The sequence below is a fragment of the Sorex fumeus genome, unplaced genomic scaffold, assembly GCF_029834395.1.
Source record: "Sorex fumeus unplaced genomic scaffold, SorFum_2.1 ptg000122l, whole genome shotgun sequence".
Classification (NCBI taxonomy): Eukaryota; Metazoa; Chordata; class Mammalia; order Eulipotyphla; family Soricidae; genus Sorex; species Sorex fumeus.
Window position 1 is genome coordinate 18,188,887 of NW_026606179.1, and position 16,397 is coordinate 18,205,283.

Here is a 16,397-nt window from a genome sequence, read left to right on the forward strand (position 1 = left end):
GTGTGCTGGGTGGAGGGAGCAGCACCTACGAAGGCCTGGTGGTCACAAGGAGAGCAAGGGCCCTCTAGGGACTGGGAAAAGGGGAACAGACAGGGGTCAAGCTCAGGTGGGTCCCTATTGCTACTTTGTAAAGTCTGGACTTGGGGCCAGAGAGGCAACGGTGGAGTGCTGGAGCACATGCTTTGTAAGCAGAAGCCAAACAGGTTCCATCCCCAGCACTGCTTGTGTGGCCCAAAAAAACAAAAATCAAGACAGAAGAAAATATGGGCAAAAGAGACAGTACAGCAAGGAGGGCACTTGCTCTGCACCCAGCCAGCCCAGGTTCCATCCTGGCACCCCATGTGGCCCCCTGTGCCCTGCTAGGAGTGCAGAGCCAGAAGTTGCGTATCTGGGTATTGCCCCAGAACAAACCTGGAAACAAAGGCTTACACATGATTCTTAAGTCGGAGAGGTTCAGGGTTAGAGCTGGGCTTGGAGTGGGGAGTACTTGTCCTGTTCAGGGCCTGTGACCAGGCCGACTCAAGTCTGGAATGGGATTTCAGTGAGGGTGCTAAGGCCCTGGTGGCTGGGTGAGGAAGAAAGTATGTTGGGGGTGGCCAGAAGGAGAAGGGAATCTGTTCCCTGCTTATTCGTGCCCCAGTTTCTTCAGCCCACCCACAAATCCGGCCTCCCTCCCATCCCACCTGCTGCAGTAGACAGATGGGGCAGTGGCGGAGCGGGTGTGGTGGTTGGGGGAAAGAAAAGTGTCTCTAGAGCTGCTTCTTACCCAGGAGGCGGAATAGGTAAGAATCCACATTCCAGAAATATATCACGGAGGCAGTGACAGTCCCCAGTCTTCACCCACCAGAGGAAATAATAGCACCTTTAATGGGTGTGGAGTTGCTGCTGTATTAGGCTCTGTTCAGAGGATTTTGAGGGTGCATCAGCGACTCCTGTATCTTGGTTTTCTTTGTTGCTGGGGAGTGCCTCCCAGCAGACTCAGAGTCTGGGGCTGTGCATGCTGTATGGAGCAGAGCGCTGGACTGGGGCATGCCTGCAGTATCAGGGACCTTGCCCCCGGGGCCTTGCACTAGCACCCCTGCCCTTTGAACTAGCTCCCTGCCCTCGTTTGTGTTTTTGTCGCCTCTGCCACAGCCACATCCCTGGCCCTGGATGGGCTCATAGAATCTCCACCCTCCACCTTACCCTTGGAGTGATGGACGGTGATTCTTTTTTTTTTTTTTTTTTTTTTTTTTCGCTTTTTGGGTCACAGCCGGCGATGCGCAGGGGTTACTCCTGGCTAATGCACTCAGGAATTACTGCTGGCGGTGCTCGGGGGACCATATGGAATGCTGGGAATCGAACCCGGGTTAGTCACATGCAAGGCACATGCCCTACCCGCTGTGCTATCGCTACAGCCCCAGTGATTCTTCTTAAAAGAGAATTTAAAATACAGACTTAATTTTTCACTCAGCATTTTTCGGCCCAGAAACCATTACAAGGCAGAAGGTATATAGATTACCCAGATACACTGAGACACTCTCGCCCCCCCCCACTCCTCCCCAAAATATGTCCTCTGTGTCGATTTGCTCTTAATACAGGGATGAGGAAACTGAGGCAGAGGCCTTGCTCGAGTCACAAAGCAGCAGGTCCAGCTCAGTTCCTGGGGCCACCCTGATTCCCATGCTCGTTCTGTGTCTATCATGATTCTGTATGTGAGAGGGAGAGTCCTGGGCCCCGAGGTGAGTTGGAGAGCTGCTTTCTGTGGAGGATGCTGGGTGTTTAAGTGTATGCAGGAACAGAGACGGGCTCACTCCCATCAGCCCTGAGGCAGTGTGTGTATTTGTGTTGTGGGGGAGCTGGAACAGCCGCTCTCAGTGGTGAACTCGGGCCGCATTGGCTAGTTAGAGGTGACAGGTTGTGGCTGCGCCCATGCCGTGCGCTGTCACGTGCAGGCTGAATACTCCCTGTGCATGACCCTCTGTCCCACCCCTCCAGGTCCCTTTGCTGCCAGTCCAGTAGCTGGGGACACTATGCAGGCAGGGTGCAGGCTGAGGTGCCATTTTGGGGGGGGGGGGGCAGAGGGGTGGTAGGCCAAGCTGCCTGGGGCACATCCCAGCTTCCTGTTTCCTGGTCAGGCAAGTGAGGCCGGTCTTTTCACTCCTAGCCTCAGTTTCTTTGTTAAAATGGCACATGCAAGGGCCTGCCTCCTGGGGGCTGCCGGGAGACTTGGGCCCATGAGGACAGAGCTCTCGGGTGTGGCCAGCAGACTGTGGCCCATTATTGTAGACCTGATCCCTGTGGGGGCATTTAGGTTGTTTACAGCGTTTTTCTGTTTTACAAGAATATCCTCAGAACAGCCCTTCTCAGTAGTGGTGACTTTGCTCCCCGGGGGGACATTTGGTAGTATTTAAGGACATGCTTGGGGGGCAGCACCAGGGCAAGGTGCTGCTTTTGCAGGCAGGGACCAGGGGTGGACTTAAGCTTACTACCTTGCTCAGAGCAGCCGCATCGTGCTGCCACATGTCTCTTCTGAGAAGGAGTGTTTCCTACTTCCCCATTGGGCTAAAAGTGCGGCACGGAACTCAGGACCAGGTCAGAGTTTTGTGGCCAGTGAGGACGTTGTTTCCTCCTTCCCACCTCTACCACGCTGCCTCTCCCACCCCATTGTCTGGCCTCAGAGCTGTAGGGGAGACTCGGAGTAGAGGGGAGGTGGTCGGCTCCCTGGGGTTCACTCACCCAGGAACACCCACCCCAACTGTCCTGAGCTCCGGGCAGTGCGAAGCCTCTGCTGTGCCTCTCGCCTCTGAGACCCACTTGTGCTGTGTGGCGTCAAGCCCCTTTCAGAGCACAGGCACGTGAGAAAGGGGACTTGATGGATGATGAGGAAAGGAATTGAGTTTGTTTCTGACTTGGTCTGGCCACGGCTTCATTCTACAGTTCATGCCACAGTGTCTGTTGGCGGGTCTCTTTTTAGGTGGGGTGGGAGGCACTTTGCCTACATTCAGTGGTGCTCTGAGTGAGGCCTGACCCTGCTCAGGAGTGACCTCTGGTGCTCCTTTGAACAGAAAATTGCTCCCCAAGCCCCTCTAGAAGTAATCCCTGAGCACAGAGCTCAGGTGTGGCCTGAAAATGAACAAAAAATGGTCTTGGGAGCTAAAGGGAACATGCAAACAGAGGGTACAGAGCAACAGTGCAGTGGGGAGGGCACTTACCTTGCATGTGGCTGACTTCAGTACCCCATATGGTCCCTCCAAGCCAACCAGGAGTAATCCCTGGGTGCAGAGCCAGAAGTCATTCCTTACCATCACTGGGTGTGTCTCCCCAAACAAAACCAAACCATGACGAGACTGAAGATGGAAGGGTGGGGCCTTGGATGTGTTACATGTGGTGGTGGGAGGAGGCAGCATGTGTAAGGGCCCTGAGGTTGGGGTGTCCTCATGTGGTTGAGCAGCTGCAGCAGGCAGGCACCCTGAAATAGAGTGCGTTTGGAGAAATTGAGGGAACTGTGCAGTCCTCATAGGCTCCTGGGGTTCTTTAGCTGCAGGGAGGGGCTTAGAGCCAGACCCATCAGTGCTCAGGCCTATTTCTGGCCCTGGCATGGGTCACTCCAGGCAGTGCTCAGGGAACCAATAGGGGGCCAGTGGCATGTAAGGCACACACCTCACTCCTGTACTCTCTCTCCTCCCCTGGGTCTTCTGTAATAACTTTGGGGCCTGGGGAGGGTTTGATCTGAGGAGGGTGCTGCCTCCCTGGTCACAGGGCCCTCAGTGGAACATGGGTGATGGGACAGGTACTAGAGCTCTGCCATGACCCCAGCCCTGCAGCCGAGGAACCAGCGGAAGCTCCTTTCGTAGGCCCAGCTCCTTTCCAGAGTGCTGACCAGTGGGGTCTATAGGAACTGGATGCCCAGGGCCCTGACCCCAGCACTGTGAGGAGAGAGGAGTCCGTTATGGAATATAGACCCCCAAGTCAGAGGGAATAATCATAGGGCATTTAAAATAACCTGTGGAGAGTTTGCTAGAACGATAAGTCAGTGCTGCTCCATGTGTTCGGTCATTAGAATCAGGGCCAGAGAGCTCAGGCCAGGGCCAGAGAGATAGTATCGGGGCAAAAGCACTTGCCTTGCATTCTACCCACCCTGGTTTAATCCCCTGCACTACATGTGGGCCCGCAGCACCACCAGGGGCCACTCCTGAGCACCTCAGCATGTGGCTCCCACACCAGAGCATAGCAGGAACCTTTGGAGATGACTCAGAAGGGCTGGAGCTCAGGTAAAGCATTTGGAATCCCTGGGGGACCCCCCCCCACACACACAGCGCAGTCAGGAGTGGGCCCTTCACCCTAGCAAAGCCTCGCAAGGACAGCCCACCCTCAGGAGTTCCTCTCCCAGTGCCCACCTTGCTCCCCACCTTGCTCACAGCAAGCTGCTCTGATTTTTGTTCCCACTTAGCTCCCCTCTGTGGAGTTAAGTGGACCCCCAAACTCTAGAGCAGCAGGGCAGCCTCCAGGCCTGGGGGCTCGAAGTGTGCTGCCTGCTCGCTTCTGGGCTGCGGCTGTCCTCAGCAGGATCCCAGCACGGATGGGAATGAACCGGGAGCACTGGCCTGCGGCCTCGTGGCCCAAGAGCTGCAGTGCCTGGGTTGGGATTTGGATTCTTCAGCCCCTGGGTTCTTCGGTCATTGGTGGCCTCCCCTTCTTGAGGGGCCAGTCAGGGGGGGAGCCTGGGAGCCAGGAGTCCCATTTCCAGCTCACCCGTATATTGACTCTCAGGAGTACATGCCTCATTTGTCTTAGAGACTTGCCCGGCATGGCTCAGTGCGTATTCCTGGCAGTGCTTGGGGATTGAATCAGGTCCGGCCACATGCAAGGCAAGTGCCTTAACCTCAGTTCTTTTTCTCCAGCCCCCTCAGGTGCTTTTTAAAATAGTTCCTATGTTTGTCGTAAAACACAGAATAGCATCATTCTAAGTTCATTCTGTGCAGTGCAGTGTACCTTGTGACTGTAAAGCAGGGCCCTATGAAATCCCAGCAGGCACTGCCTCCTGTCCTGCCCAGTGTCACTGCTCTGCCAGCTTCGAATCTTTGGGAGCAGAGTAGCCCTGCCCTCAACAGCAAGTGCCATGTTGACTGGTGTCGCTTTGTGCCCACTGTGTCCTGCCGCTGCAGGGCAGGGCTCTGGGGCTCTGCTGGAGGAAGTGACCCTGGTGGGCTTATCTGTTCTCCCAGGGATGGATCCCTGGTCTGTTTACAGGCCCGGGGTCTTGAGGAGCACTGCTGTGGAGAACACTGAGTAAACATTTCTGCCTGGGAGGTGCAGGTTGCGGGGCCACAGTGGGGCCTCCTCGAGTCTTCCTTTCGCCAGATAATTTCCCATCGCTGCCACACCAGTTCGTATTCCCACCAGTAGCAGTTCTTTCATGTCCTTGTCAACACTTGGCATTGGCCGTTGAAAGACTTGAGCCGTGGCCGGTGGGTGGTTTTAATCTGCCCTTTCCCTGGAACTAATGAGATTGTGTGTTCTCAGGAGCGTGGGTGCCCTTGCTCTTTTAACCTTGCCTCCCAGGTGGCTCGCCTCTCCGTGCCATTCACATCTGTGGCTCTCGCCAGACTCTGGTCCCGGCCGTGACAAGGAAGTAGCAGGCAAAGGAAGACCCAGGGCTGTGCTCCCTGCAGCCGGGGCAGGCCCCTGCGTGCTCTCACCTGGCTTCCGGAGACAGCGCTCGGTCCTCCCGCCTGGGCGTCCCCCAGCGAGCAGGCCGTCCTCTTGGCCGCGGGGCTGGCGTTTCATCACTGCACCCTGCGTCACAGACACCTCAGCCGAGGCGCCACCCTCAGTGGGAGGATAGGCGCGCGGGAGCCAGGCGGGACACAGGGAACCTAGCAGTTCCTCCCCCTTCACTGTGGCTGGCGCCTGAGCCTTGGAGTGAGAATGTGAGAGGTGGCTCTGGGGGCGGGGCCTCCGCGGCAAGCCTCTGCCAGGAGACCAAGGTAAATGCTCCCCCCGCCCCCTTGTCACCCCCTCACCCCCCCGCTGGCCCCACTCCTGCCCGACAGCACCCTTGTGAGGAGTTCAGAGGTGACTCTGGGTGCTCCGGCACCCTGCTCAAGACCACCCAGCTGGCAAGGGTTCACAGCCCTGTGCTGCCCTCTCTGACCCGGGCAGCCACACGGGTGGCCATTTACGGGGCCCCAGGCCCAGACCTTGTGTTGTGAAGTCGTTAGAGCCCTGAGAGGCCAGGTCCCTGGGCCATTGGGGAGGGAGAGTTCAGATTGGACACCAGGCCCCAGTCCTTTTCTTCGCAGCCTCTGGACTCCCGAGTTTCCATCCCAGCCCTGGACTAGTGGGCACCAAGCTGGTACCAGTGGCGGCGTGAGGGGTGGCGTTGGGCCGACTTGGGGAGGAATTCCTCCCTGCCCACCATGGACAGGCAGGCCTGAGCCCTCGGTTTTCTCCCTCATCCCAGTGGCTGCACTGTCCGAGCTCCTTGCTGCCCCCGGGGCTGCGCACGTGCCCTCATGCTGCCAAGTGCCCAGCGCGTCTGCCTGGCATGCTCCTCCCTTCCGGCGTGGCTGGCGCGGCTCCCCCTTTCCATCTCCTTTCCCCACGTGGTTTGCCTACCCAGTGCCTCTGCATCTCTAGCCTTACTCGTATTTGCGTGTTGTCGGCGTGTCTCGCTGGAGCAGGAGCTTCGAAAAGGCCTGCGGCTCTTTGTCTGCCCGATGCGTGTTCGGAGCGTGGCACCTCTCAGAGCAGCTGGGAGGCGTGCGGAGAGCCCCGAGGCGTTTCTGCGGCGCTGTCTGGTCCTGGGATCTGTGGGCTTGTTCCCTGTGTTCTCCGGTAGACACCCAGGTGCTGTGCGGGCTCCAGGCGTGCGAGAACAGGCTGAGGAGGAGCACAGTGTACCCTGTGTGGCCTCTGCGGTCGGGAGAGTTTCTGGGCGGTGGCATTGGCTCCGCTGAGGTCCCAGGAGGGGGAGAAGGCACGGAACGAAGAGAGGGAGGCCTGAGTGACAGGGGCCTGGTGGAGAAGGGGCGTGGGAGGCGGGCAGTGCCAGGTGCGAACGTTTCCAGGGGCGCGAGCATTAGCCTTTGCTGAATGCTTCAGGTGTCTCTGGGCAGGGTGGCTGGGTGCCCTGGGAAGTCTGAATGGGGAGGAAAAGCCCAGGTTAGACAGAATACGGGGGTGAGAGCCCAGGAGGTCAGGGTTGGGGGCTAGAGAGGCATTGGAGGAAGCTGCAGGGTGGCGTGGCGGGTGCAGGAGGGGCCCCTCATGAAGGTCTTATATAGGAAGCTGAGGAGTTTGGCTCTGCCCGAGGCAGATGGGAGGCCACTGGCCACGTTTAAGGGTCATCACTGCTGAGAGGGACAGGTCGGGGGTCTGTGGTGGGGAGGACAGCCCTGGGGCTGAGATCAGCCTTCCCGTGGGGCCGCCTGCGGGGGAGGGAGCCCCACTGCTACTCAGGCCCCGCCTTTGCCGCTCGGAGTCCAGAACGTGATTTCTCACCCTGCTGTTTACTTCCCCGTCACTTTCCATCTTGTCTCTGCTCCTGCTTCCTCCCACTTACCTCCCTTCTCTCTGCCCAGCCCGGGCAGCGTGCCACCGTCACATGCCAGGCGGGAGTGCGCCCAGCCTCCCAGCTCCCCTGGGGCACGAGAGAAAGCTGATGCCCACGGTGCCCCTGGAGCCAGCTGCCGCTCCTCTGGGGGCCACCCTAGCTCCTGACCTGCTGTCCGCAAATAACCTCAGGCCGGGAGAGGCGCGAGGCGCCTGGGACTCCCTGGCCCCTGGCCAGGCCTGTGGCTGCAGGTAGAGCCCAGCGGGCGGCCGCCTCCCGCCCTCCTGCCCGCCCTCCGCCTGCCCGGGAACCTGAGCCGAGCAGCGGGCCCGGCGTCTGTCAGTCTGCCGGCTGCCGGCCCCTGCGCACTGAGGCCTGAGGCCCGGGCTCGGGCAGGACGCTTCAAGCCCCTGGCCGGTGCGGCTGCGGGAGGTCGCTGCGTGCTCGTGATCTAGCGCGGCTGTGAGGAGGTACCGGGGGCGGCTGCCCGTGTTGCTGTGGGCCAGGTGGGAGGCTTCCGAGTTCCCAGAGCTGGAGTGAGTGTGTGAGTGAGAGTGAGGGTGTGTGTGTAAGTGTGTTGTGTGTGATGTGTGTGCGGGGGGGGGGGGGGGCGGGTGAGAGGACGGGAGGGGGTCTGTGAGAGAGAGCGGGCAGGAAAGTGGCCCGTGAGAGCAGCGTGGACGGTGGAGTGTGTGAGGTTAGCGCCAAGTGCTGTGCGCATGTGAGAGATGCTGGTTGTGGGCGCTCTCCCTCGGGTGCTCTGGGCTGTCTGATTCATCCCAGGTTACCTCAGGTTGGGGCATGGCAGTGACATGGGGGGTGGAGCCCCATCGGGAGTGAAGGTAGGTTGGGGGGCTCTCTTCCGCATGAGTGGCCTGTACAGGCCAGGAAGCCCTGCTCCTCCAGGGTAGGACTCTGAGGGGTGGGTCAGGCCTTGCCCGCACCGAGGCTGGGTTTGTCGGGACACAGGTCACAGAGGAGCCTACCGCTGGTGCCTGCAGTGAGGCCCCCTTTGACCTGCTCTGCCCTTCTCTTGCAGACACTGATCTGTCTACCACGCCTCCTGCATGTCCTGCTGCCCTGAGCTGTGCCGAGCAAGGTGACAGTGCGTCCTGCTGCCACCATGAATGAGGTGTCCGTCATCAAAGAAGGTTGGCTCCATAAGCGCGGTAAGGGCCGTGGCCTCCTGTCCCAGGCTCCCCTTCCCCCACGGCGCCCATTCCTGGCAGAGGTGCCCTGAGAGGCCGACGGGCAGGGTCCTTACCATCCCAGGAGCGGGGCCCGCCTGCCTGGGCTGGCTCTTCTTGGAGCTCCAGGCCCTTTTGTGGGCACCTGGGGCGGGAGGCTTGAGTCTCCAGCCTCACCAGGCACCAGGCTCTGTTCTGCCACGGTGCAGCATTCTCCCGCAGGCCTCCTTTGCTACTGAAAATGGGGGCCACACGCAGAGGGGCTGGCGTGGGCTTGGCTTAAGGGCTCACAGGGCTATACCAAGGGGTGCTGTGGTGCTGGGGAGGGGGAGGTGGGTGCTGGGGTGCTGAGACTTGGGGCCTGTGTCTCACTTCGTGAGTGTCTCCTTGGCCCCGAGAGCCCCATTTTAGGGCTGTAGGAACTGAGGCTTAGAGGGAGAGGCGCATGGCAAAGCCATATTGAATACTAGTTCTTAGAGCAAATTATGCCGGGTGTGAGTTGTGTGGGATGACACACCTCATGGAGTGACTTTCCCAGTGGGACATGGGGTAAAAGGTAAAGGCCCTCCCGTTGATCGTCGATTTGCTCGAGCGGGCCCAGTAACGTCTCCATTGGAGACTTTGTTGTTACTGTGTCTGGCATATCGAATACTCTCGGTAGCTTGCCGGGCTCTCCGAGAGGGGTGGAGGAATCGAACTCGGGTCGGCCATGTTGGCCGCGTGTAAGGCAAACGCCCTACCCGCTGTGCTGGACATGGGGATACATAGGAAACAAGTCAGCAGACACGGAATGAGGTGGTGAGTGGTACTGTGATGGGGAGGAATGTGGGGGGCGCATGCAAGCCTGACCCGCACCTGAGCACTGCTGGGGTGGTCCTGTAGGTCCCCCCCGTCCCAAGGCCCCGCACAGCACCGAACCCTGGCCCTCACACTGAGATGTACTGTGGGCAGCTCCTGGCCCCTGCTCCCTTTGAGAGAGGACCTACCCGAGAGAAAAGAATGGAGTGGCAAGGGGAAGGTTGGGGACAGGGCACAGGAAGCTGTTTTGGGTGAAGGGGGCGGGGGTGCTTCTGGAGCAGTGGATTGGCCTGTGTGTTGGGAACAGCTGGGCAGCTGTGTTGGGCCCCAGAGCGGACCCGGGATTTGACTCCCCAGACTGTTGGTGCTCAGGGTACTGTGTGCCAGAATGTGACCTGAGCTGGCTGTGCTGGTAGATGTTTGGAGCCTGGAGAAATGAGACATTTAGTGTGCTGGGTTTATGTATATTTTTGTGATAGTTTAGGTGAAACAGTTACCCTAATGTGAAAGTCTATGGTACTGATATAAAAACTCCTGCGTCCGTTGACGCCCCCATCACTGCCCTTGTGTCTTTTCTGGTTCCGCCCTTAGGCCCCCTTCATCTCTCCCCCCAGGGCTTGGTAATCAATTTGCAGTACAAGGTCAAGGGTTTGTCATTGTTTGGTCCTGTATATTCCCTTGTTCTCTCTCTCCTTATCCCAAAAACAAGTAAGACCTGGTATTTCCCCTCCTTCCTCTGACTTTGCTTAACAAGATGCGCTCCAGTTCCGTCCTTGTCACAGCGTAATGAGTTCATCTTTCCTTACAGAACATAGTATGGCATAGTGTATATGAATACCATAGTTTCTTTGTTTTCATGTCTCACTGTACTGGCACTGCAGTGAACATACTCCTTCCCTCCCCTCCCCTCCCCTCCCCTCCCCTCCCCTCCCCTCCCCTCCCCTCCCCTCCCCTCCCCTCCCCTTCCCTTCCCTTCCCTTCCCTCCCCTCCCCTCCCCTCCCCTCCCCTCCCCTCCCCTCTCCTTCCCTTCCCTTCCTTTCCCTTCCCTCCCCTCCCCTCCCCTTCCCTCCCCTTCCCTTCCCTTCCCCTCCCCTCCCCTCCCCTCCCCTCCCCCCACCCTCCCTCCCTCCCTCCTTAACTCCCTCCCTCCTTCCTCCCTCAGTTACATGGGAGGCAAGTGCCCTACCTGTTACACTGTCTCACTGGCCCTAGGTGTGCACATGCCTTTTTATTTTACTATTTTTGAGTGTTAGAGGAATAGATGCTAATCTCTGGGAAGCTCCACTTCTTGGCATTCATATGGGAATTCTATTCCTGCTTTTGAGTAGTCTCCATACGGTTTTCCATAAAGGCTAATGTAGATAACGTTCCCACAAATACCGAATGAGGTTCCCTTTTTCCCCATCCCTTCCAGCATTGGTTGTTTTCAGTCTTTTGTTTGGAGGTCACATCTGGCTGTGCTGAGAGCGTACTCTTGGCTCTTTGCTCAGGGGTCCCTCCCGGTGGGTTTGGAGAATCATGGTGATGGGGATTGAGCCCAGGTTGGCCATGTGCAAGAAAGTGCTGTACCTGCTGTACTGTCGCTTTGGTTCTGTTTCCAGCCTTTTTTGTTTGTTTTTGGACCACACCCACTGATGCTCAGGGGTTACTCCTGGCTCTGCACTCAGAAATTACTCCTGATGGTGCTTGGGGAACCCTGTGAGATGCTAGGGATCGAACCCAGGTTGGACACATGTCAGGTGAGCGCCTTACCCACTGTACTGTTGCTCTAGCCCCAGAATTTGGAAGTTTTGGCAGGGAATTTTTAGCCTTAATAAACATAAAAGTTCTTATCCTGGCTCTGCCACTTGCTTTCGGTATGATTTTGGACAGGCTTTGACATCTCTCTGAGCCTTGGTTTCATGCAGAATAGGTTCACAGCCTATGGCCCGCCCTTTGAGGGCAGGGATTTACTCAGCGTGCTCAGGGCAGTGTTGCCCGAGTGCTCGGCTGACTGCCGAGTGCATAGTTGGGGTTTTGTGTGTGTGGTAGGGGATGCTGTCTGTAAGTTGTGCCTGAGCTCCTGGACTGTTCTGGGACTCACTGGTGATGGGGGTGCAGGTAACCCTGGAGGGATCTGAAGAACAGTTTCAGGTGGAAGTCTGTCCAGTGATTCTGGTGGCTTTGTTCTTGGTTGTTGTTTTTTTTGGGGGGGGGGGGGATGGGGGCACACTCAGCGATGCCCAGGGGTCACTCCTGGCTCTGCACTCAGGAATCACTCCTGACAGTGCTGGGGGACCATATAGGTTGCTGGGGATCGAACCCAGGTTGGCCACATACAAGGAAAATTCCCTACCCCCAGTACTATTGATCCGACCCTTCCTGGTGGCTTTACGTCGATCTAGACACACCTGCTTTTGAGTTAGCACTTTCGATACCTGAGTGCATTCACTTTCCTGGGCCTTCCGGGTCAGGGACCCTGCTGACTGCAGTTGTGCTGGCTCCTGTGTTGTTGCACCCCACTGTTGGCAGTTGAAAGAATAGAAGCCAGGTTTGCAGAGTGCCCACTCTGTGCCAGCATGAGCTCTGCAATTGACCGGCTCACTTCCTGTGTCTTGCTTGGCAAAAAGCATGATGTGCCTGAGTTTCTTGGCAGCTTGGGGGCTTGGACTCTGGAACAGTGCTCTCTGGGCCTGGCCCACATGCTTCCTGGGTGCAGCACAGTCTGCACCAGGAGACAGGAAGGGAGATCATGACAGGTGGGGGTCAGTCACTCACAAGGCCCCAGTACCAGTGCTGACTGAGGTGGGCAGCTCTGAGCCTGCACGAGTAAAGGAACCTTTGAGTCTATCAGATGGAGTTGATGTGAAATGTTCTTTCTGCCTGAGTTGCTTTATTTTTTTCCCTCCCTGTATGTTACCAATGTAAAGACAACTCGGGTATACTTGAGTCTTCAATTCACCCCAGAACTGTGTTCAGATCAAGGTGTAGAGAGCAAGTTCATTCTCACTGCCCCCTCTCAGGCAGCCGCTGCTCCCCTTACTGAGATCGATGAGTTTTCTAGTCTTGTTTTGGTTGTTAAAATTAGAGTGAAATAAGCTCAATACGAAATGAATGACCTTTAGTGCATCACAGTCTGTGTAACCACCAGCTTTGTCTAGTTCCTGAATGTTTTCATTAAAGAAAACCCTGTTGGAGCCAGAGCGATAGTACAGTGTGTAGGGCACTTGCCTTGAACACGGCTGATTGGGGTGTGATCTCTGGGACCTGATGGGACCCAGGGGATTATATGAAGTGCTGGGGATTGAACCTGGGTTGGTTTGCAAGGCAAACACCCTGCCTGCTACATTATAGTTTGACCCTGAATTTGAGTTAATTTCTGTGTGGAGGCTGAGGTGGGGTGTCCAGCTCTTTTTTAATCTGGATATTCATTTGCCCCACGGTTTACAGCAGAGACTGTTCTTTCTCCCTAGGAAGGTCTAGTACCCCTGTGGAAACTCAGTTGACCATAGAGTTAGAAATTTGTGTTTAGATTCTCAGTTCTTTTTTAATTTTAATTTTTTGGTTTTGGGGCCACACCCAGTGATAACTCAGGGCTTATTTCTGACTCTGTGCTCAGGGATCACTCCTGGTGGGTTTGGAAGGCATCTGGGATGCCAGAGACCTAACCTGGGTGCACTGTGTGCAAGGCAAGCGCCCTCCCCGGTCCTGACTCAGTTCTTGCCCTTTGGTCTAAATGTCTCTCCTCCCACCTCAGTGAGTCGGTTGTGGTAGCTTTGTAGTCAGTTTTGAAATGGGAAGTGAGGCATCTCTTTTTTTTTTTCAACCTTGTTATGTCAGTGATCGGACCCAGTGCCTCACATAATAAGCAAGATAAGTGTTCCACCACTGAGCTATTCCCAGCTCTATTTTATTCCTTTTTATTCTGGGAGTGGTGCTCAGGGGACAGGGGTGCTGGGATCGAACCCAGGTCAGACACATGCAAGGCAAGCGCCCTACCCGCTATACTATTGCTCTAGCCTTTTTTATTTTCTTTTTATTGTTGTTTGGGCTGTTTGGGAGCCCTGCCAATTTCAGTATCATTCAGTTTAAGGATCAGCTTCTCCATATCTGCAGTAAAGACACTGGAATTGGACCTGGGAGTGGGTTGATCTCAAAATGACTTCTGGGTAGTATTGCCACGCTAACAACATTGGATTTTCAAACCCATCATGAAAGTCTTTGTATTTATTTAACTCCCTAATTTTTTTAAAATAATATTTTGTTGCCTTTAATGAGTCTCTCACTTCCTTATTGTAAGTGGAATCTTTTTTTTGTTTTTAATTTTGTTATTGCTGGTCTATAGAAATACAATATTTTTCAGGGCTGGAGTAATAGAACAGGAGGTAGGGCACTTGCTTGCATGGGACTGACCTGGGTCTAGGGGTCACTCCTGAGCACAAGACCAGGATTAACTCTGAGCACCACAAACTGTGTACAGCCCACAAACCAAGAAGACAAGAATGAGAGACAGACAACATTTTTGTGTGTTGATTTTACCTTATTAGCTCTTATACAGTGTTTCTCAACCATTTTTCTGATTGTGGCCCACTTCTGGTCTGGTTTCCTTCCCCTGGCCCTGCTGCCCCAGTGATTGGCCCCTAGTATAGTGCCCTGGTTCCTGTTTCCATGACTTTCACCTGGGGCCCCCAAGGATGGTTCTGGGGCCCACAGGGAAACATAAGGCGCTTGGTTTAGAAGCACTGCTCTCATGATAACCTGGTGGCTCTTTGGTGTTTTTCTAGGTAGAATCATACGTGCAGAGAGCTTTTGCTCTTTGGGCTGAATGCCTCTAATCCATTTCTCTGGCTGGAAGCGTCAGGACAATGTGTAACAGGGCCTCCGAAAGCAGGCCTCTGCCTTGTTCCTCATCTGAGGGCGATGTTTGCTGTGGGTTTCTCATAGACGCATGTGGAGGAAATTCCCTTCTATTCCTAGCTTACTGATATTTGTATCATGAAAGGGTGTTGCACTGGGTCCAGAGTGCAGTGGGGAGGGTGTTTTGCCTTGCACATAACTGACCTGAGTTCAATCCCCATATGGTGCCCATACACTGCTGGGAGTGAATCCTAAGCACAGTGACCCCTGAGCACTGCTGGGTATGGCCAAAACAAAACCGAAAAAGAAAGGGTGTTGCATGTTGTCAGGTGCATGTTTTCAGTTGAGTGGATGACGAAAGATTTTTCTTCATTTTCTTAATCTGATGGATTATACACCTATCTCATATAGTGAACCGTGTTTATATTTCTGGGATTAAAACCAAACCCATTTGGTCATGGTGAGTGATCTTTTGGATCCTGTTGGATTTGAACTGACATACATAGAATCGCTTAAAGTTACATTCCTGAGTGTTCGGGGATACCTGGAATTAACCCGGGGCCCTCCATGTGCCCGGCTGGCCCTCTGCTGCTGAGCTACGCTCCTGGCCTGTCAGTGGAGAGGATACTTCAGACATGGGCTGCACGAAGTCTACTTAAGCCCCTGGTCCTCTTCCTCCTCAGCTGCTTCACCGCACGAGGTTGATGGATGGCCCCAGAGAAGGAAACGAGGCCCGGGAAGGGAAGTGCGTGCTGGTGACCTCAGAGCCTGCACTGCAGTCCTGCTCGCAGGAGGCTGTTGGCGGCGGCCTTTGCTGAGCAGGGCTCCGGTGTGTACCCTGGCCGTGGGTGTTGGGTGGCTGAGAGACAGTGCATGTGTTGTGTGCTTTAGCCATTCCCCGTGTCTAGTTGAGGTCCCTAGAGTTGGCGCCAAGAGGTAGCCAGCCTGCCTGCTGTGCACGTGGCCCTGACTCAATCCCTGCCCCAAATGTCCCTCTGAGCACTGGCCCAGCCCTGCTGACCCCGGGCACATGGTGCCTTTGTGGCCAGGCTGAATATTGCTGGTTGTGGACTCTGGACCCCCAGCGCTGCGGGGAAGGCCCCACTCCCAAAGTAAAAGAGAGTAACTCAGTGGCTTTCGGTGTAGGCAGGTTGCGTCTCATCACTACAGTCACCTTGAGGTTTCCTGCCCAGAGGAGGAGCCTGCCCTGAGCCAGGGCTGTGGCTCAGCAACCTGTGCCCCCACCCAAGCAGAAGAACCCAGCTTTCCCTCGGCCATCTCTCCCCCTCCCCCCCAGCACATCCCCCAGACTTCCCTCTTTTTCCCACTCATGGCTCCAGTGGTCTCCTTTTGAACTTTAGGTTTGCCGGTTCTGAACATGAAGATAAAGGACATAACAGGATTTACAGCCCTTTCAGTCATTTTCCCCACACTCAGCCTAACTTCTAGTTCATCCATAGAAGCAGATTGTATGCTTGTTTTCTCTATGGGTCCAGTGTTCCTCTATGGGTCTGCCACATTTGGTTTTATCCATTCATGAACAGATGAATATTGGGTTGTTTCTGCTTCTTACCCTTAAAGAGTAGGGTTGCTGAGGCCAGAGAAATAGTTCAGAGGTTAAGGCACTTGCCTTGCAGGCGTCTGATCCTGGTTTGATCCTCGGAACTGCGCACGGTCACCAAGAGTGATCCCCGAGCTGATCACAAATCTGGGGGTCAGCCCTGAGCACCTCCAGGTGTGACTCAAAAATAGACTCTAGGGTAGGCAGTAGCTCTGCTGGGCTCAGGAGCTGGCTCAGAGGGCTAGAGCATGGGGCTTCACAGGTTCCCTCCCCAGCACCTTCAGGAGTCCCCCCTCAGCCTCAGAGCACTGCTTGGTGTGGCCCCCCCAGAATAAAATTGATACCTCAAAATGGGGTTGCTTGGCATTCCGTTTTTGTATGTCTGTGCTCTGTTCTTAGCAGCAAACTGAGGTGTGGGTCCTGGGAGTGTGTGTGGACACTGGGTGCAGAGACCTTCACAGAGCAAACATAGAGGCA

General features: G+C 55.7%; 1 protein-coding gene across 3 annotated transcripts in view; it reads left to right on the forward strand.

Moving 5' to 3' along the window:
• Positions 1 to 16,397, forward strand: part of AKT2 (AKT serine/threonine kinase 2) — a 41,391-nt gene that overhangs the window by 10,075 nt on the left and 14,919 nt on the right. Inside the window, exons 1-2 of one of the 3 annotated variants that reach the window (XM_056135659.1) lie at positions 7,651 to 7,788; positions 8,577 to 8,706. In XM_056135659.1, coding sequence (XP_055991634.1) covers positions 8,661 to 8,706 — 46 coding nt within the window. In that variant the 5' untranslated portion in view covers positions 7,651 to 7,788; positions 8,577 to 8,660. Of the gene's footprint in view, positions 1 to 7,650; positions 7,789 to 8,024; positions 8,044 to 8,576; positions 8,707 to 16,397 lie in introns of those variants that run through there. The other 2 variants (XM_056135660.1, XM_056135658.1) reach the window with 2 other exon arrangements.